We start from the raw sequence: 21608 nt of genomic DNA on the forward strand, positions 1-21608 counted from the left end.
TAAAAATAAGTACTTATATAAATGGTAAAAAAAATTGTTTTTGGTCTCAACAGGAATATGGATGTCAAATCCGTCCTTGTTATGATTTACCTAAACATCTCACGTACGTCGAACATACCACGACCGTGAGAATCCCGTTATCGTGTATAAACATCAACGTTTGATACGTGATGAGGGCCTAATATAATATGGATGGTGGTGTACAAATGTAGCCCAGGGTTAAAAAATAATAAACTGAAGACATGCTTTCGCATGTTCAAATCTAGGGCTTGATATGCCTGAGAACGTCTGAGGGATGCCGAGGCATCCCCAAGCATACCTAGGCTTGCCTGAGGACGCCTCAGCAATATGCCGGATGATCCCTTGCGCCGGCGCCGGGCCTTGGCTGCCTTTCCACTGAGGCGGAGACGGGCAAAGATGAGAGATTCAACCAATAGCATTGGTTGTAATTCAGCGGAACGGAGAAGAGATGTGGATTACTATTTACAATCAATGATATTGGTTAAACCCTCTCATCTCCACTCGTGTCCGCCACAGTAGAAAAGTAGACTTACTCTTGTCCAATATACCATAATAATAAATCTTGTTCGTTGTTGTCGTCTAGTACCTAAAGGATTAAGCCAATGATAGTAGGACTGTGTAGTGTGTAGATAAGTTTTAGACGTCATCTGTTGTTCCAACGTGTACAATATCATATCACATTTGTTCCAGTCTATATGGAATGCCATTAGATCACCGGTCACCCGACCTCGACCCCTGATTGACGTCAAATGATAGATAACATGGCTATGCAAATAAACAAAATGATACTGATTGATCAATTACTCGCGCTGACCTCTTTCAAGTTAACTGTAAATGGGTAAATGTGACCTTGACCTTAAAGTTGGAGAAAAAGTAATTATAAGGCAGTTATGGTTAAACATTATGACAGCGTCAATCTTTTTAAGAGTGATGGTGAAGTATTGGCGGCGGGTATTACCTATTAAAAATTCGACGCCACTTAAAGCTAGCACAAAGAAATTTACTTTCTTTCAAAAACAAAAGTCATTAAGTCATTTTTGAGGTTGGATCCTTTTTGCTGAACTACGTCCAAATTTTTGTTTACTTTTTCTGCAAAATTGTTTAAATACAGGCAAACCGTTGGGAAGTTCCACATTCTCCTCGCGACAAAGCCTAGAAACAATATGCACTAAAATTTTAGCCTATTTAGGCACACTGCGCAACTGAGCGTTTTCCAATAAAAATGTACATTTCATTCATGTCTACAAAATATTGATTTCTTGGGCTCATTTTACTCAGAATCATTTGTAGTTCACTGTCAGAATCGTTTCCAGTGCGTCATGTTCATACAAATAAAAAAAATATTCATACAAAAATGTGACGATCTGGAAAGGAAATCTTGGGACACATTTTTTCATGTATGAGGCGTGAATGTACAAATGATTCTGAGTAAAATGAGCCCGAGAAGTCAATATTTTGAAGAAATGGATGAAATATAATTTTTTTTTGGAAAACGCTCAACTATCAAGCCTGAGTAGCTACAGGACTTATAATAAGAGAAATAGGTTAAATCGCATAAACTGACTGAATTTATTTCTCGCCAAAGACATCAACTCTGACGCCGCGGCTACAGCCCAATATCAACCTTCTCACATTCCGCCGTTTTAGGATGACGCGAAAGGATTAAAAACCAAAACACTAAAAGAACTTCGGATGTCCGGAAAGTCCGCATATTCAATGGAATTTAGCACTTATGTATGGGTCGGCCCAGGTATCTCTGGGGAGACAGTGTGCCGGCGAATCTGCTTGAGCTTCGCGTCAGTAACTGGCAGGAAGTTGCGCAGGATCGGTACAGGTGGCACCCTCTCGTTTCGGAGGCCAAGATTCTCTTTGGATCGCTGAGCCAAAATAGTTAGTTAGTTAGTATATAATATTAAGACTCACCTCCAACGCCTCCTGCGCCGTGTTGAGGTACTCCCTCAACATGGCCTCCTGGATACTCAGCCATTCTAGACGCGGGTCTTCTAGCTGCGTCACCTCTGCAAAATAAAGAGAATGGTGGTTTTTAGTACAGAAGCGCTGGTGGCCTAGCGGTAAGAGCGTGTGACTTTCAAACCCCGGCTCGTACGAAACGAACGAACTTATGTACGAAATATCATTTGATATTTACCAGTCGCTTTTCGGTGAAGGAAAACATCGTGAGGAAACCAGACTAATCCCAATAAGGCCTAGTTTCCCCTCTGGGTTGGAAGGTCAGATGGCAGTCGCTTTCGTAAAAACTGGTGCCTACGTCAATTCTTGGGTTTAGTTGTCAAGCGGACCCCAGGCTCCCATGATCCGTGGCAAAATGCCGGGATAACGCGAGGAAGAAGAAGAGGTGGTTTTTAGTACAGTCTATAAACAGGGGGGGCGCTTTTGCCCAGCAGTGAAATATAATGGGCTCGCAATAACCTATATATATTATGTTTATTGGATTGTTTTCAATCCGCTGGCAAAAACTCACTCCTACTCATGACATAAGGAGTATGAGCTCGTAACGTCATAAAGAGTTTCGACTAAAAACTAATTCCGGGCATATATGGGATAAGTAGATAAGTCAATCTATCAATTTTGTCAAAAATGGCATAACGTCCGACTGTGTAGGGACTGTAGGGTAATAAAATTGATAATATTAATTTCTTGAAATATCCTGTTATTTCTAGGGTCCGTCTAAGCCAAGTTTTCACCGAATTGCACAAAACAAAGTAAAAAAGTATCATTATAAACGTTATGTTTTCATAGAATTTTGTCATGACACACTGTGTCATTACAAATCTCGCAGTGTTAGTTTGGTCCGGCTATAACAACGATAGCCCACCTCATTGTTATGCTTTTTGTTGACTTCTATAATTTTCAGTCCTCTAAAACATCATACTACTTTACTAGTTACCGACATCCGAACCTTGGCTCAAATAGTTGGGTCGAAAGTTGATCGGACTGCACCGTTGCATAATGCACTCATGTTAAACCATACACGCACACGTCAAATGTCAGTACGGAAAAACTTAATAACTGATAATGACGTTGATTAGGTATTTAGTTTTGTACTTAGCAGAACCGTCTAATAATAAAATCATTGTTTTAAATTACGTAGGGAAAACCTAGGAACCTGTGACAGATTTTTGATGCAGTATGTGCCAATGGCTCATATAAAGCGAGATAATAAAGATCATAATGGTGGTGTACCTACTTTTTTTCTGAGATATGTTCGTTACTGTGAAAATAGTCACAACCCTCCTAGGTCTCCCCTAAAAAAAATGCGAGGGTGTAGAACAGTGGGCTGCTCATCTCAAAGTTGCGAGTGAGGCGGTGATTTTTCCAGAATGAAGAAATTTGCTGATTTAACCTAAGGAAGTCGAAATTATTCTGGCTAAAACTACTGGCATGTTTCTTGATTAAATAGAGGAAATGATTTCAAATGTCGCGTCTCCAGAAATATGTTCCTGATCCTATTTAATTTTTAGGGTTCCGGCACCCTTATAGGATCGTGCATCTGTCTGTCTGACCATTCCCCCTCCCTTTATCTCCGCAACGGGTTAAAATTTTAATTTACTTAATTGTTAAAATTTGGGTAATGCACGGAACCCTTGGAACGTGAGCCCGACTCGCACTTGACCGGTTTTTATATTATGGGTTCAAAAATGACCTTAATTAAAAGACCTTAGGTCTCTTTCCAATTGCATAACTTTAAAAAAATACCTTTTGATCAAGTTTAATTCCATTTCAAATCAGATAAGGCCTGCGTCAACGTGGAGAATTCAGTGCAGCCGAAAGGGCACTTTGATCTTTGCTTGGCACCCTTCCATTGCGAACTTGACACACATACCCAGTTTGTTCACCTGCACTAATGGCGAATATGCGAAGTTCAAACATCTGTGGAACGTAACGGCTGTTGTCCATTCATTTTAATTTTTTTAATTTATTTTTCAGAAAAGTATGGTACATTTTAAACTTATATTAGGTAATTAACATTATTAACTATACTCTGTATCTTTAGGTATTTTTAAAGGAAAAAATTGGTTAATTACTAAGTTAAATACATATATTATTGCACAATTAGGGAATTATCATAAGTCTAAACCTAAATTAGCCTGAGGCATTGTTTTCAGGACACTGGCCGCGTTTCCCCTCTACCCGTTCCTTTAGGTATTTAAATAAAAGTAAACAAAATCTACCCTCAAATGGCTCCTTAAGCCAGTTGAGGGTAGATGTAAATATTACATGATCAAATACATAGTCTAATAAAACATGGTCTTCCATTCCCAGAGTGACACGGGCCTACGTCACAACAACATGGCCGCTATATATAGCGCTATCGCATATTATCATATAGCGCTGTCGCATGATGACGTAGGCCCGTGTCAGTTAGGTGACCTAGAAAAGACGGGAATGGAGTACCAGGCGGAGTATATTATTATACCATGATCAAATAATGTAGGTTAAAGGCAGGTCGTTCAGTGACTGATCCAGACGGTTTTGTATTTACTATTTAGTTGGTTAACCAATAAACTACCCGAAAATTTACAAATTGTTTGTTTACTTTTATTTAAATACCTAATGATACAGACTATAGTGGCTCTGTGAGCTGTAGACCTCGCGAGGATATCTTTAAACTGAATAAATGTACGACTCCGCCATTTTGAAAATTTTCCAAAAACTGAATCGACAAAAAATCTATAAAATCATCAAACTTACAAAACTTCATGAGAATTGAGAATCGATTGAGAATTGCGACCTGTAGATGAGAACATCCGGACCTACGAAAGCATTTTTGCCCAAGTTGTAACGTAGACCTTCGCTAACGCTCGGTCAATTAACCCTTTAGCTTTTTATGCCAATGGTTACACCATACAATATTGTATTACAAAGCTATTCTTTACTGTTATTTACAAAATTGTTGACGGATCGAATTCGAGCGAAGTTTTCCAATTTTATTTTATTTTTAATGAATATCAATTGGTTAAGAGCAATGCACGGATTGCAAAGGATGCGGTTTCAAGTCCTGCCGGAAGCGTACATTTTTCCATTCTTTTCCTTTAATATTTTTTTTCGAAATCGTTACCTGATGCTAAAATAATATGTATTATGTACCTATACCTTATTTTCAATTAGGTATAATTCACTCTCCAATGTCAGAAAAGTGTGTTCGATTCTAATAGATAAGTATCGATAGCATCGGTATTAATATAGATATCGAATGAGTCATAGCTTAGTTATGCCACGATTTGCAATAATGATCTACGTATTAGATAATGGGATATTAGCAATATCGATAAATATCGCTATTCGCTAGACAAATTTAAAAAACCACAATTGCATTATTTAATTAGATGCTTTGAAAGTCATTAAAAATGAATACCGCATTTTATACTGATTAGGTATTTTGTCAGTATGTTTACTAAAATTTATAATAAAAAATACTAAAATGTTACAGTCGGACTTTTATAAGAATTTGAGCGTTATGAATTGATCCTTATACCTATGAAACTAAGACACAAAACCTTAACAGATTATACAACTAAATCTTCCTCGAGAATCACTATATTCATAGGTGAAAACCGCATGAAAATCCGTTCAGTATGTCTTTAACTTTATCGCGGACATACATAATTACATACACACAAACAGACAGACGCGGCGGTGGACTTTGTTTTATAAAGTGTAGTGATTTATCGTATAGCATATGTACAATTTACATGCCATTGTCACTGGATTACGTATAAAAGAATAACCTAGGTACATACGTACCTATAGTTAAACTTATATCTTCATAAATGTAACAGACAAATCATAACTGTCAAAAGTTCATACTACAGTAGTCACCACGAGGCTGTTTTTCAAAACAACCATCATAGTCAAAACAGAAAAAAAAGTCAATGAAGGTTACCTATATTGTTTTTGAGCGACTTACGAAAACAGGAAAAAAGAATCAGAATTAAAATGTTAATCGAAACAAAGATTGTAATCTATTACACAAATAGAAACACGTGCCGAAATTGTGATTAAAAAGATAATTTGGGGAAAAAATCTGTGAATTAAATATATGTTAGTATTTTCATTCCGTTACATTTTTCATAGACTATATGACGGCGACGGAATGGAAAAAAAGAAATGGTAATTTTGGGACGCTTTCTCTCTTATAGGTCTCGTGATCCGAGTAGATAAAAAAAAATCTCAAAGCTGAAACGAAAAGTGTAGTGTACAGAAAATAAAATGGCTCATGTGCTGCTGATGACACGACGATTCTAACATTCCTAGTCCAACCTAACCTTTAACCACTGGCATAGCGACAATCATACCAGCTGCATCGCATCATTCGCGGGCCGCGTGACAGTCTAACTACGCGCGTCGATCTTTCAATTACTCTCAATTGCATCTGTCGATAACGTCATAAGCGACCGTGACAGTACGGGAGATAGGGCGTTTTAGATGTGGGAGCGCGAATTCTGGACACAAGGTTGATTCTGAATGGTCAATTCTAGATTAGCTGTTGTTTTCGATCGTGCCTATGATATGCTATGGATCCGCGGTTCTGTGCAAGGTGTCATGGTTGTTTCACCTATTTTCCGCCCAAGCCAGCTATGGAATGAACGAATACTACTACTATGGAATCAACAGTCGCCCGCGGTAATTTCGGACCGATACGACCTTCAAACCTTCAAGAAAAGACCGCAGTTTAAAGGCCGGCAACGCGACAACACAAGTCTGGTTACCATCAGGCGGGCCGTATGCCTGTTTGGCACCGATGTGGTATAAAAAAAGTGCTGTTGCAGGTACCATCATGCGATTCGTCTACTCGTTGCCTCGTATATTATAAATAAGCCAAGTCTGATGGCCTACAAATAGTTAATTGTTGGTGTTCTGATGACCGCGGTCCGATAAACACAGGAAAGCGTCATGACTAACATCAGAGCATGCTGACCATGGCGGCTTTGAATGCACTCATCAAGTGTATAACATACGTAATCAGTACTCTTACCATACCAAACCAGAGGCACTTCATACTGTAGCAACACATACGCTACTGCAACGTTTACCAAGGCATCTTGCTTGCTGTTGCTATTTTGCTACATGATGATGATGATGATGCTCTCCTGACCGATTTCTGCCACAGCGACTGTGTGCTCTGGAGTAGGCAATTTTTAATTCGCGTTATTAGAGAGCTGATCCACTCTCTGGTGCGCCCTAAGGGGGCTCACGAACCCTATAACGTTGCTACAATAGAAAGTCGTCTAGTTTTGTTAGATATGTATTTACCATTTTCAAAATTATCCCGCTATAGAAGTTACCCCAATGAACCTTTGTAGACTCCTTTTAAGGGGCCCACCCACTGATTAACAGTCCGCCGGACGGTATCGGCCTGTCAGTTAGAACAAAATTTTGACAGTTCCGAACAACTGACAGTCCGATACCGTCCGGCGGACTGTTAATCAGTGGGCCCCTTAACTCTGGGTATAAATAGTACCTACAACACTGTCAAATCATACATTGAAACATGGAACACCGCCACTGAAATAGCAAGGTATTTAGGAAGAAACATATACATACACCGAGCTGTAAAAGTACATACCCACTTTATGAATGGAATTCATTCGTGTGTTTTCCTTATATTTAAATTTGTAAGTAAGTAACGCTTTATTGTGCGGAAGAGAGGAATACAGGTATCAGATAGAACATAAATATAGTACAGTCGACGCCAAAGATTTGTTTACATTTTTCGCCTTATTAGCTTATTACAAAGGAGTAAGGTGCAAAAGTGTAAACATATTTATGACGTCGACTGTACAAGGGCGAATTTATCCCTATGAGGGATAGTTGTAGAAGCCGTTGGAAGCCTAAAGTCGTGTAATTAGATTAGATCGTTGAATTTTTTACCCCCACACACAACAACCCCAACATTCACGTAACAATCATGAGAAAGAAAATTCAAAAGAAACCGACCAGCACGACGAAGTCGACGGTCACTTTGTCACGAATGAATGGAAACTAAATGAAACGTGGAATGCATGACAGACCTATAAAATTAAAAATACGGCAGAACACGTGACTCATTCGAAACAAAGCCTGATCAGCCGCACGCAGTAAAAACCTCACGCCATCCGATATAATATAGTTAGATTAGAACCTGCCAGTATTTTGACTGCCGCGAAACGCCAACCGCTAATACTAAACGACCGGCCTAGCCAAGACGACAATCGTTGATAGAAAACGCCAATCGTGACTTCAAAAATGTATGGAAATAGTCACGTGACTTCGTAGCATCAGTCATCCCGATACATTTTTTTTCTTTTCTTTTGGCGTTTGTCGATGTATGATTGTGATTTTGGCTACGATTCAAGATTACACTCAGTCACATTAGGTACATCAAATCACAGTCCTACTTATTACAAGTCGAAATAGGTTCACAAGAATGTTAATGAAAACTACTAGATTCTAGTAGTAGGGGAGACCGATGTGAGGAGAGTTGTGACATAGTCGATCTTTTGGAATCTATTAACTAAAAACTTGGACGCAATAGCGCGCGTTTGTTAGTTCAAGTTACGAGCTAACAAACGCACACTGTTGCGAGCTCGCTAACAGTTATTAGATTCCAAAAAATCGACAATGTCACAACTCTCCTCTGTTACAACTCATCTCGGTCTCCCCTATAGTTGTATCACAAAGCCTGACTAGGTGTAAAATCCTAGTTACATCATTTAGTTATCATTATTTTTTAATTAACAACCTAAACTATAGAGATAAAATAATTAAGGTACAAAACAATTCCTGTATCCGATAATGAATTCATTTTCCCAACTATTATTTAAAAAAAGTTTCATTAAAAATACTTTATCAAAACATTTTTGTAGAAAATTCCTTTTCCACCCAATAAACTGTTTGAACCTTATCGACATTATCTGTATATGTTTATGAAAAGAAATTGATAGAAAGCGTATTACAAGAAACCTAATTTATAAATCAGTCTTAAGGCCTTGTATTCAGTTATTTAATGTCATTTATTTCACATATAAGTTTACAGTACATAACCTTAGTATGTACTACGTTTACACTGTATGGGCGTTTTGCCCGCCTCAACTCACTGCAGTACCATTCATCATTTTATTCAAGTCAAAATACTTGCAGCCAAGTTAACCTTGCTTTTGATATGATGGAATGTTTGTCTACAAATATTCGGAGAGTAAGTCATCATGTTTCCGTTGTAAACACAACGACGTCATTTCAAAGGCGACAAGGAGGCTTTAGAGGCTATTTATAGAATGTATTCAAGAATTTTCCTATACTTTGACCGCTGGATTTGAAGAGCAAAAAATATAAAACCAATAAAGACAGTTTTTTTAGTCTCTGTCAGCCCTGACAAGGCTAAACCAATAAACGTGTAAGACCAATGGTGATGAAATTTGGCATGTAGAAAGCTTAAGCGCTAAGTTACGTTATGTTTTGAACATTCACTATCGGAATGGAGATACCTAGACCAATCTAGACTGAGCACGTGAGCACTACCGAGCACAGCTATATTATACATTTTAGAAGCATTGTACAGAGCCCTTTAATCGTTTTTACACACCGCCATATACCGGATTATTCAGAAACTAATTAGGTAAAGCGATAGAAAACGCACTTAAAATGAGAACTTTATGGGACGTTTAAGGTAGCTCCTAATGTATCTACTGATACTTAACCTACCTGTTTTTATTGATTTACAAATCTCGTAAGTGACTAGTCAAAAGAGAAAAGTTTGTAATTTTCATTTTACAGACAACCTAATGTAAAAACCACAAATTTCTATAGAATCTTCTTGAAACCGGGTACGAGTCTACCTTACTCAGTTAAAAAGGTTAAAATTCATAGAAATTTAAAGTCCGATACGACTTTTTACACCAGACTATAAATATCGCTTGGCGTATGTAGAAAATAGTGGAAGATCGCATACCGAGATATGAGGCCGTAAAATAACTTGCAAGGCATAGGCTTAGGGGCAACACACTTGCAGCGACCACGTAAGGTCAACATACCTAATTTACTAGCTTTTACTGAAACTAAGAGTCATAGAAAAAAAAAAAGTTGTCTGTTCCCTAAAGTTATGGATACGGGACTGTGCGTGGATTTTAGTTGTGATTTACATAGACCAAAACGTTATTTTGGTGTGTATAAAAATACCCCGAACTTTCAGACACAAAAATTAAGACAAATTTGAACTAAGTCTAAAATTTTGACCTATAAAAAAACTCGTGGATTTTATTGGTTTTTCGTGATAAGTCATACAATTTCAAATGTGGTTTAAAAACTGTAGCATTTTAGAGACTCCGGTAGATTGTAATTATAGAAAACCTTGTTCTAGAATTATCACACCTGGTAAAAGATAGTCTAATACTACAAAATGACGACGGTAACTTGACCGCTCAAACACCTAATTAGGGAGACTGGATCCTAAAAAATCCAACAGGATGCATGAAACAGAACCCAGCGCGTACTATCAAAAGATTACTTTAACACCACAACGCCATCTCTCGTAGAATGTTAGCACTAGATACATATACTTAGCATTTGCCCACAAACAACAAAGTAATGCGCCCTTAAACTCAACTAACAAGCGATAACAGCGACCTACCACAAGAAATTTGTATGCAGCCTCAAATAAATGTATCCTGCGTCTCAATTTACGATTTTAATCTATAATTAGCGAGGCAGAGTCGATAACTAAATGTAATGGCCACTGTACTCTGCTTATAAATGGACGTATCGATATAGGTCAATCATACTACTAAAGCCCTTTTGAAATGTAACGGTAACTTAACCCTGCTTCTAAAAGGGCATATGTTCATAGAATAATCATGTTACTTGAACCCTTTTTGTGTGGAATGGAAAGTTATCGAAGATCTAGAGGCGTACATGCCACGGCCATAAGCGGGTGCATTTGCATATGTTGAATCTGGCAATTAAGTTTGTAGGGGCTTCTGTCCCTAGCTAGAGAATCCTAGGTTATGGCCGGTTTTAATAGTATACACTGTAGTATTTTGCTATAAAGACATAAAGGGCCCACAGATTACCAGTTCGCCGGACGATATCAGACTACTGTCAGTTGTTCGGAGCTGTCAAATTTTGCGTTTATCGTCCAGCAAACTGGTAATCATCAAAACAGTGGGCCCCTTAAATACCAAATTGCGAGCATGATGACCTGATCACATAAAAATATATTTTCACACCACTACTCGGAAATGTGGCAATGGATGGTCTAAATCTTGTCTAGAAAGTAGCGCTTGTATACCAGAATCAACAGTCCAACTCCAGTCCAGTAGTTGAACTATGACATGAGTGAAAATCTGTAAGTGTGTAACTATAAGACCTACCGTTTAACTTAGGCGGTTACAAAGAAGTTAATATTATGGTCAGCTACGGACTGGTTGAAGGCCTAACTATATGAAGCTGATTAGTAGTAGTGTACTAGTTTTAGTCCTAAACTTCAGCTACCTTCTACTATAAAATCGAAACCGCAAAACTTTTTTTTACAACCGCCTGAGATAAACGGAGACCAAGAGGTTGAGGCACGCGTGTTTGTATGGAGACTAACAATAAACTAAAATAAATGTCATACACGAAAGAAAAATGGCCAAGGACTCTAGTGCCCCTGGGCATCTGGAATCAAGACAGCGTCCTCTGCATTCTCGCCAGAAGCCTAGACCACTCGGCCACTCGGGCCACGGCGGCAGTCGAATTTTCTCAAGTACCTATGTATATGCAATCTCTGACGCCCTTAGTGGGTTTAGAGTTGACTCTATGGAACAGTATGGTTCAACTAACAATCTTTATTATTCCCTTGTCTGTGACGCCGAGCACGCAAAACCTGCGTACACGCATGTACCTAACTTATGGCAACACCGCACAGCGACAACGCCGTAAATAACCACTCAATTTACCCAACAAGCAAGGATTGTAATAAAATATTCGCATAATCAGGTTCGGTGGAGTTTTAGTTATGTATATTATTGTGCTGGTTTTCTCGGTTAAATTATCGCTACGCCTGTAAGTTACTGCTATTTTACTATAACGGTATATGAGAACATTGGATTCTTATCCTTTTATGTAAAAAAAATGTTGCAATTTCAGCATTCCTAGCCAGATAGAGTATGAAAGCATCAAACAGCCTAACAATAATATTTCTTAAAACAGTTTAGGGGCTATTCATAAATTACGTCATTTCAAATTAGGGGGGGGGGGGGTCTGGACATCGGATGACGGTAGCATGAAGTAGGAGGAAATGGGGCCATTTGAAGCATGATTTTTGGATGATTATAGAGGGGGGGGGGGGTCAAAAATCGTCAAAAATCGATGACGTAATTTAGGGACAGCCCCTTACAGATGAAAATATTCATTAACGATCTTGTTTGATGTTAAAAAGTCGTTTTAGTTAAACAATTTTAGCAGCTTGTGCTTCACTTATAAATATTTACAGAGAAGAAATTTTACATTTAAAAAAATGCAAAATCATAATTCCTAGCCGGACAGAGTACGAGTATGATAAAGTATCAAACAGCCTAACAATAATATTTCTTAAAACAGTTAATACCTAGAGGAAAATATTCATTAACGATTTTGTTTCACGTTAAAAAGTCGTTTTAATTTAACAATTTTAGCAGCTTGTGCTTCACTTGATTCTAATATTAAATAAATATTTACAGAGAAGAGCAGACAAGTTTAATCATATTTGTTAGATAGAGAGGCAAAAATTTTGTAGAAATTACCACCAAGTTTCCTATTTAATATCGTTATTCCTTCACTTCTATGTAGTAGTTGTTAATAGCCCTTTTGAAAATTAATATAACGTTATAACATAAACGATAAAATATCGTTATTAATTTTATTAAATCGTACACACAAACATTTAATCAAAATTAATTTGACCTTACCGTCGTATAAGATAGTAAAACGTATGATATTAATGATGTTATAGTATATTCATAAATTATTTTGACATTTAATAAATAAATTAAAACTTAATTGCATACCTCATTTTAACATAAGTACCTATCTTATAATAACTCGTTTCTTAATTAGTACCGTTTAAATTCTACTATGCGAAAACAATATAATTAAAAATAGTTTTGTAAGTAGTTCGGACAAGAAATATACATAGTTTAAATAAAATAGTTTATTGAGAAAAAAGGTCAAAAAGTAAAAGAACAGAATGCATTTTGTACTATAAAGTAAGGCACTTACAGCTATCTTATTTTAAAGCAATACAAAACTAAACAAAATTAAACAAAACTAGTTCTCTTCAACGTAATATGTACTTAATCTATAAAGTGCAGTTACATACCATATTAAACTACAGTCGACGTGTTACTAAATTAATAGAGTTATTAATTTTATTGGGCCTATAAATGTTGGATTTTACCTGTTTTGCATATATTAATGGGATGGGCTCTAGTAATTCATGGAAGTTAGACGTTTAAAACAACATTTGCACTGCGTGTGCTATCAAAATCGTTGCAGACTTATCTTGGTCTAACTCTACCTCTCTAACCTGAAGATAACCTGGAGTTACCATGGTTATCAGTATAATTTGACACTGGGTTAACGGTTTAACCGGTTAACCCCGGGTTAGTGGTATGGTGCAAGTGGCGTTAATACGAATAGTACGTTTGATTTACCTCTTTAACTCGAAACCTCTTTATGACGAACAAAAACCTATAAGAACTCTCTGAATAAAGTCGTTATCCTCTCTAAGGCGAAAATTCGTTGTAAACTAAATTTTTGGCGTTTCCTTTGAGTTTCGTGCTATCGACGTTCTACTGTACCACCAAGACCAACGAGAAGTAATGGTGAACAAATGTTATTTCGTAGATTTCCATGATATCTCAGACAAAATAGTGATATAGTTAATATCGGCCATTGTAAACCTATATTAAAAGATCATAAACTAGCTCCCATGCTCTAACAAGCTGTTATCCACTGATCCTATCACGGGTGGTCCGATAGCAATTGAAAAACCCAAGAAAATGGCGGAAAAGCTCCAAGATCCTATAAATAATGCATAGGAATGCACGCCGTGCGAAAAGGTGCGTGTATTCGCGAACCGTTAGAGGTTGCTACCTGATTCAAAATACATTGTAGTGTATGGTATCACTAGTGTAACATGACCTTTACTTTAGTGGGAAGTATGCGTAATTGGAGATCATGGTTCAACTGTTTTTTTTTTGTTCGAAGTTGCGTAGAGAATACGTAACAAGAAAACCATGTAAGTCGGACCTTCCATTATGAACATTTATAATGAATCTTAGGATAAATATATACTGGATTAACGTATGTTTCGTGAACATATGGGCGATTGTGTTGGCTGTGTGGTTCACATTGTATGTAGTGTTTTAGATAATTAATGATAATGAGTACGCTGCGAACGACCGTGACGGTTGAACGGTATGTATATTAAAAAAACCAATCCCTGAAATTATTGATAACGAGATAAAAAATAGGTTAATATGAATAAAGTGTAAGGAAGAGACAAATAATTAGATAGCGAAACGTCCTAGGGCCTACCATGCGACATTCATTCATGGTCTATCCACCCATGCTAACGTTTTTGAAACATTCCACAAAATGGTCTACTTTGGGGACGTGACGCGTCTGGCAGCTACCTTATTAACCTGCAGAAATCTGTATTATATGCCGCTTCTTAGCTTTATCAGAAGTGTTAAAAGAATAGCGTCATCACTAGGGCTTGCAATTCGAATATTCGAATATGTCGAATATTCGACCTGTTTTGATATTCGAATATTCGGCCGCTCAGGTTTCGAATATTCGAATATTTTTTATTACTAGGTAAAATCTATTTTCATCCGTTATAGTTACAGTTTCTGTGTATTTTGCCGGGTATTAACAGTGAATGAGGAACCGTAGGTACCCAAATGCGAAGGAAATAATGTTTTTACTGTATTCCTCTCAATAGGCTTCGTGAATACAGTTAAACCTAAGAACCTAACTCAATTTCAAAAGGAAACGAAATCAAAAAGTATGTTTTATTACGGTGCGGCTAATGCTTTTTCTAGGTACAAGTAACTTTACGTAAGTTTTAAGATAAAGGATCATTTTGTTTATTGAGTAAAAGCGTACCTTAAGCGAATATTCGAAGTCTAAACCTTGCCCTTTATCGCAATTCACAAATTTGATCATACCAAACCTACCGAACTAGGTAATCTAACCATGCACCTTTAGCTAACGAATAATCCATCCCGTAGTCAGCCAACTTTTTCCCTTAAATATTCCAATACCAATTATATAACTTATTATATAACAGCCGACCATTAGGAATCAAAACTAAACTTGCCAAGACTAATAAAGTCAATAAAGATTCAAAATACAATGGAATTAAAGGCCATTTTACAGGCTTCTTAACGACAAGAAGTTAATTTAAATCAGAAAATGATTAGTGATTACCTACTAAAATGTTTTCTCTCTTACATACGTGTTTGGATGGTTAAAGTTATATTAATTCACGCAACGACGCATTTATAATAAAAAGTTTTATCAAGAAATATTGAAAATGTCTAATTTTTGCGTTTTAGGTACTTACTTGGTTTTATAAACGTGGGTATTTCAGAGTAGGATGATAAAATCTAGTCAATAAGTGGATTTCTGCAAAATATCATTAATTTTAGCAATATGTGAAAAAAGCTTTTGAATAAAACTATAATAAACCGATTTTTCGTTCCTTTTCTTACTTTTTTTAAATATTCGAATAATTATTCGAATATTCGAATATCTCGTCAGTAAAAGTCGAATATTCGAATACCTGGAAGTTTCGAATATTTGCAAGCCCTAGTCATCACGTACCCGACACATTTCTGGAATTCCCTTTTGATCAGATCAGATCAGATCTTTGAAAAATTATTTATGGACATGAATCTAGTATTTACCTAACTGGATCAGGCATGAGGGGTGAGGGAAAATGACCGAACGGGATAGTCTTATATATCCTTCAGTAGGAGTAGCAGCGAAAGCGCTATTATTGTTTGACCTTGTCACAGTCTCACATTATTTTTGTTCCCCACCGTAAATTTAGTATGAATTATGGTGGGCAACAAATCAATTCGACCAATCATAGTGTCGCATTGCGTATGTTTTGTCCCTCACGAACGCACGCTTATAGAACATCTATAGGATCCTACCATCTATGTTTATGGACCATTAAGATTCAAGAAGGTTCAAGATGATGCTAAGTAGTAGCTATTATAATTTACGCGTCTTTTTGCCGAACCGTGAAAATATTCCCTTAAGTGTCCTTTCTTCACACAGTTTACGAGCGTTCCGTAGAAGGATTCCGCTGGCTTCTTGCACCGGCTAGACGTGAATCAACGCGATCCATAATTCATAAGAGTAACTAAGGTGGTATACACATGACGCTTCTCAAACGCGACAATGTATTGTTGACTACGTTCTTCTTCTTCTTCTTCGCGTTATCCCGGCATTTTGCCACGGCTCGTGGGGCCGCTTGACTACTAATCCCGAGAATTGACGTAGGCATTCGTTTTTACGAAAGCGACTGCACCATCTGACCTTCCAACTAGGCCTTATTGGGCTTAGTCCGGTTTCCTCGCGATGTTTTCCTTCACCGAAAAGCAACTGGTAAATATCAGGTGATATTTCGTACATAAGTTCCGAAAAACTCATTGGTACGAGCCGGGGTTTGAACCCGCGACCTCCGGATTGGAAGTCGCACGCTCTTACCGCTAGGCCACTAGCGCTTTTTTTTTTGTTGACAACGTTCTTAACTTTTTATATTTGGAGGTCAAAAATCGTGGGTACAAAAAACCTCCTGTTCCTACAGAGCTGAAAAAATTGTGCTTGGAAAAACATGCAAATTACTAAAAATTCGGTCAGGATCCTTATCACTAAGCAGACAAGAGGATACATTTATTGATTATCATCACTTGAGAATTTTGGTACGTGTACGTGCAAGATTTAAAAAGAACCCTATGGGAATAAACAGGTTATCTCGCGATGTCTTCTTTTGCTTTAAAGCTTGTCTTGTTTTTGATTGCAATGCGTCAAAAATTCAACCCATCGAGTTTGAAAAATGCAATAGAGGTTCCATATAAAATCAACCACGCGCGAAAACTCGCAGTGTGAACAGGCTCTTAAAAAGTCTAAAGCATCGACCCTTCGCCAGTCCCCCGCGAAGTCGATTTTTCATCTGCCATACTAAATAATCCGTATCATAAATAAGTCTAGGCGACATAAACAATTTCTTTGTGAAGCCATGAAATATTGGTTTGTGATAATACGCAATTTGCAGCGTTGTCTCAATGAACGAGATGAGTATGTGTGGGTGTTGACTTCGGACTATGTGGAATTGCATTCAGATGTTTTATTAATATGGACTTAAATCAGGATATTAGCGCGTACTGAATGAAGCGCTCGTTAGTAACTAAAGTTAAACCTAAGTTGTTATGCCTTATCGATCTCCGTACATCACACAGTCACAGTCAAGTCTGATAGATGACTCTTATCCCGGCTAGCGAACAGCTATTATTTTGTTTAACTAACCCAGTGGTGGGCAAAGCACGGCCCGCGGGCCATCTCCGGCCCGCGAATGGATTTCATCCGGCCCGCCGCCGGTCCTATGAAATAAATAGTACTTATATGGGCTATACTATATGGCATTGGCCCACGATTATCACAAATCAAAATAAATTTTTGCTACTATTCTGGCCCTCCACTTAAATTTCCTAAACTTTCTGGCCCCCATGAAGAAAGTTTCCACTGAACTAACCCATCCCTAATCCAGTTCTTATAAATTTACATGCATATAATTTGTACTACAATCACATGTTATATAATAAACAAATCAGAAATCATGGAAAGTACAGTCACCAGCAATAATTGTCACTCTTCGAAGACCGCAAAAATATGTGACACGCTCTTATGGCTCTACAAATAAGATCGTGTCAGATATTTTTGCGGCTTTCGTTGTGTAACATATTATTGCACGTGACTGTAGGTACACTGGCGTTCAAAAGTGGACGGAGATGTTTCAACTGTAATCTTAAGGCATTACGGTCGACATCTATCCATGCACTTTTGAACGCCACTGTACTACAACTAGGGTGGGCGAGTGGTCTAGTGGTCCGGACGTTAGCCACGTAAACTGAAGACGCCAGTTCGATTCCGACCTCTGCCACCTTGATCACATTTCCTTCAGTATATGACATCTATTTCAGTATTTTCAGTTAATCATTCATGGCAAGTTTATAAGTACTCAGAACTATTTATTAAAAAAACAATACTCACGACTGACGTGGTTGATGTAGTAGGGCCCGATCTGAGGGTCATATGCCTCCTCCCAGCCAAGGGGCAGTTCATTTCCGATGCAATCCGCGAAGGTCTGTGGCTTCGTGTACCTGCAATGACGTCATTAATCAATGAACTAGTGTTTATGTCAGTAAATAAGGGTCGTAGACAATTAGATAAGTAGACGTGAGAGCCCCAAAAATATTTAAATTTTATTGCACAAAATATATACAATAATGTACATGTAAATGGCAGACTTAATTGTCATTGTCAAAACCAGGGTTATCTACAGATTAGATGCCATATTACGAGTCATTTTTTTTAATCATTATAACTTAATGATGAACTCTATACACGGTGACCAAAAAGTAGAAGTGCATTCCCGTTGCCAGGGAGGTTTTGGGATTTTACTGAGCAACTTTTACTACGGGACCATCCCCGAAACTGCGGAAAAAAAATTTACCCTCCCATAGGAAATGGACCAGCCAAAATGTATGAAACCGCCAAATTTTTTATTTAGCGATTTCGGGGTTGGTCCCATAGTAAAATTTGCTCAGTATAATCATTAATCCCAAAACCTCCCTGGCAACGGGTATGCACTTATTTTTTGGCCACCTGTATATTACAACTTTATCTTATCGTATCGGTAACGTGGATCCATTTTTATTATTCATGTTAGCGCTACAATTTAGAATCATACAGAAAGTTACAATTCTATCACTATCTCTTATAAATTTAAACAAAATAATGAATAGTTAAAAGCGTTCCCCAACAATGCAATTTAGACCAAATTAAATCTAATCTCCAAGTTAAAAAGAAAGAAAGTTCATACGGTTTCTTCCCACGATACACTGTGACTATTAAAACCAAGGTAGTGCTATCATCAACTCAAAATAATAATCTACCACTTATTTCGGACCTGCTCATTTTACTACTTCTGGGTTGAACCTGTTCTACTAATTTGCTTCGTGCGTTTGGGTGTTGGGGTTACTTCCAATTATAATTTTTTAAATTCAGTTAGTTGTAGAGTTTAAAATTACCGTATAGGTATAATCCGTTAGTTTTTGACAACCAAACTAACTTGACATTTATAGACCGGTCTATCGCGAATTTATTTTATTACCTTTATTTACCGACGTTTCGACACAGGTTTCACTGTCGTGGTCGCGGCTAACTGATGATGTCCCACCCAGCAATGTCAAAACATTACCCCCGATAATGTGACTTAATATGTGTTCAAAACGCGAAAGTTTTAAATATTAAATTAACTTGAATGGATCAAAAAATTTTAGTCTGTGACCATCCCCAAAATATAAGCCTTTTTGAGCTGAATGTGGGCTAAGTCGATTTGTATAAGTTTTTCCCATAATATTTATTTATTTATTATCTGATTGCCAATAAAACAGTCTTATATCCACTCACATAGAGAATACGCCTAATTTTCCGAGAAAGCTAAATGCAAAACCCAAAACGCAATGCAACATAGTAGATACTATAATGGTATTCGGATCGCAACAGGTGCAAATTTCTGGTTTCGCCGCAGCTATGCAGATAAATGTACGCCGTTGCCAGATAATTAATGATGGCCGGCGCCTACAGGGTGCTACAATACGTTTAAAGGTACATAATAAAATATATAATCATGGAAGAGCTTTATCAAATCGAGAATTCATAAAAAATCGAGCAAAAACCGCCGGTGTGATAGTCATATACATACCTAGAACGCAATATATTTTTATGAAAAATTTGTAGATAAAAACAAATAAATGGCTTGGAGTCCGCCTAATCTAATTCCGCACTGACTTAAACAGATCAAAGTCATTATAAACGTCACATTTTCATAGAAATTTGACATTAATGATGACATTGCCTCTCTTTACAAATGCCATGTAGAGTTAGTATAGCCCGACTAATCCCCGTTTCATAGCGATGAATCGAACCTTTATTCAATTAAAAGCGAGTGATAAAATTAATCGTTTATGTACATATTTATTCAGATTAAGGGACATACATGTTTCATGTTTGAGTTAATTTTAACAATGCTACCAACCCTATTCCACGTTATAGGTATACAAGTTATTGTTAAGCTACAAATCTCAAGAATACGCAACCCTAGCTCTCTAGTTAAGGCGTGGTGCGTTGGCGCCGGTTTTAATGTCAAAAGCTATGCATTTCTACTCTACAGAAACGACTTATGTCAAAGATATTCTAAAGGAGTTAAGTCCTTTTTAGAACTGATTGTTTAGCACCTATGCGGTGCATTTGTTTAAGATATTAACTTGAATTTAACATGTGTTGTACACATGGTTAGAGGTAAACAGAGCAATAAAGTTGTTTGATTCTACAATGACTGAAAGGAATTTTTCATTGAATTGAAGATTGATTTAATGTTCGTTATGTTCTTAAGAGCATCAGAGCAACATTACCTCAAGACTATACGTAAGTAATCAAACTGTCCCGCTTTTAGCACAAGCGAAGAGAATATTAGCATGGACGGATCCAGGAAGGGGGCATGGCGCTCCAGGCCCTGGGCTGGGTCTGGAATTTCACCATGCGACCCCCCATTGGACAAAAAAATATCTGTAATTAAGCTGGATCCGCTCTTGAATACTTGACAAACGCCTCCTGGGCTAAGGAGCTGATGTAACTCTTAGTAGCTGGAATTTCCTGCCATACCATCGTGACCCTTTGAGTTCAGACTTTCAGAGAATTGTCGAAGAATATGTATATTTATATAATTTCCAATCGTGACGTAAAGCTGACGAAAATGTTGCGGTTTCCGCCTCAACTCGACCCCAGATCCTGATTCAAAACGTTTAGAGAGCATTGCCTAAGAAAACCAGTATAACCTAATCGAACTTTACGCATAGCTGCTATGATACTTAAGATCAAGTTATACAAGGGACGAGTCAAGACGAAATTGGGGATTTAGGTACCACTGCTCCACTTCGCTACCAGTTTCTGCGGTCAACGTCAAAGATCTGTAATCTGTATACATTTTCAGCCTTATTACGACGGAATTAGATAGAAAATTGTGGACACGTTGACATCTACTGTACATGATTCATACAGACCACTTCACAAAAAAGCGGTCCGTAACCATGCGTTTTTCCGATTGTGACGAAATCCATAAAACCTGCGCGTACGCGTTAACGGTTCTCTTTAATACTGCGTTTAAACGGTAGTCGGTTATTAAATATTCCCTGGCTAATTATTGACCTTCGTGTCCAGTAAAATGATGGTTCCCAAGATTGCGTAGCTATTTATTTAAAAATATTGCAGTT

At 37.5% G+C, this 21608-nt stretch overlaps 1 protein-coding gene across 1 annotated transcript in view; it reads right to left on the reverse strand.

Moving 5' to 3' along the window:
* The window catches only part of LOC134794878 (protein kibra), a 103800-nt gene that overhangs the window by 65185 nt on the left and 17007 nt on the right, over positions 1-21608 (reverse strand). Inside the window, exons 2-3 of the mRNA XM_063766706.1 lie at positions 18325-18434; positions 1945-2039 (exon numbers count right to left, since the gene is read on the reverse strand). Coding sequence (XP_063622776.1) covers positions 1945-2039; positions 18325-18434 — 205 coding nt within the window. The remainder of the gene's footprint in view (positions 1-1944; positions 2040-18324; positions 18435-21608) is intronic.

The sequence above is a fragment of the Cydia splendana genome, chromosome 11 (genome assembly GCF_910591565.1).
Source record: "Cydia splendana chromosome 11, ilCydSple1.2, whole genome shotgun sequence".
Taxonomy (NCBI): Eukaryota; Metazoa; Arthropoda; class Insecta; order Lepidoptera; family Tortricidae; genus Cydia; species Cydia splendana.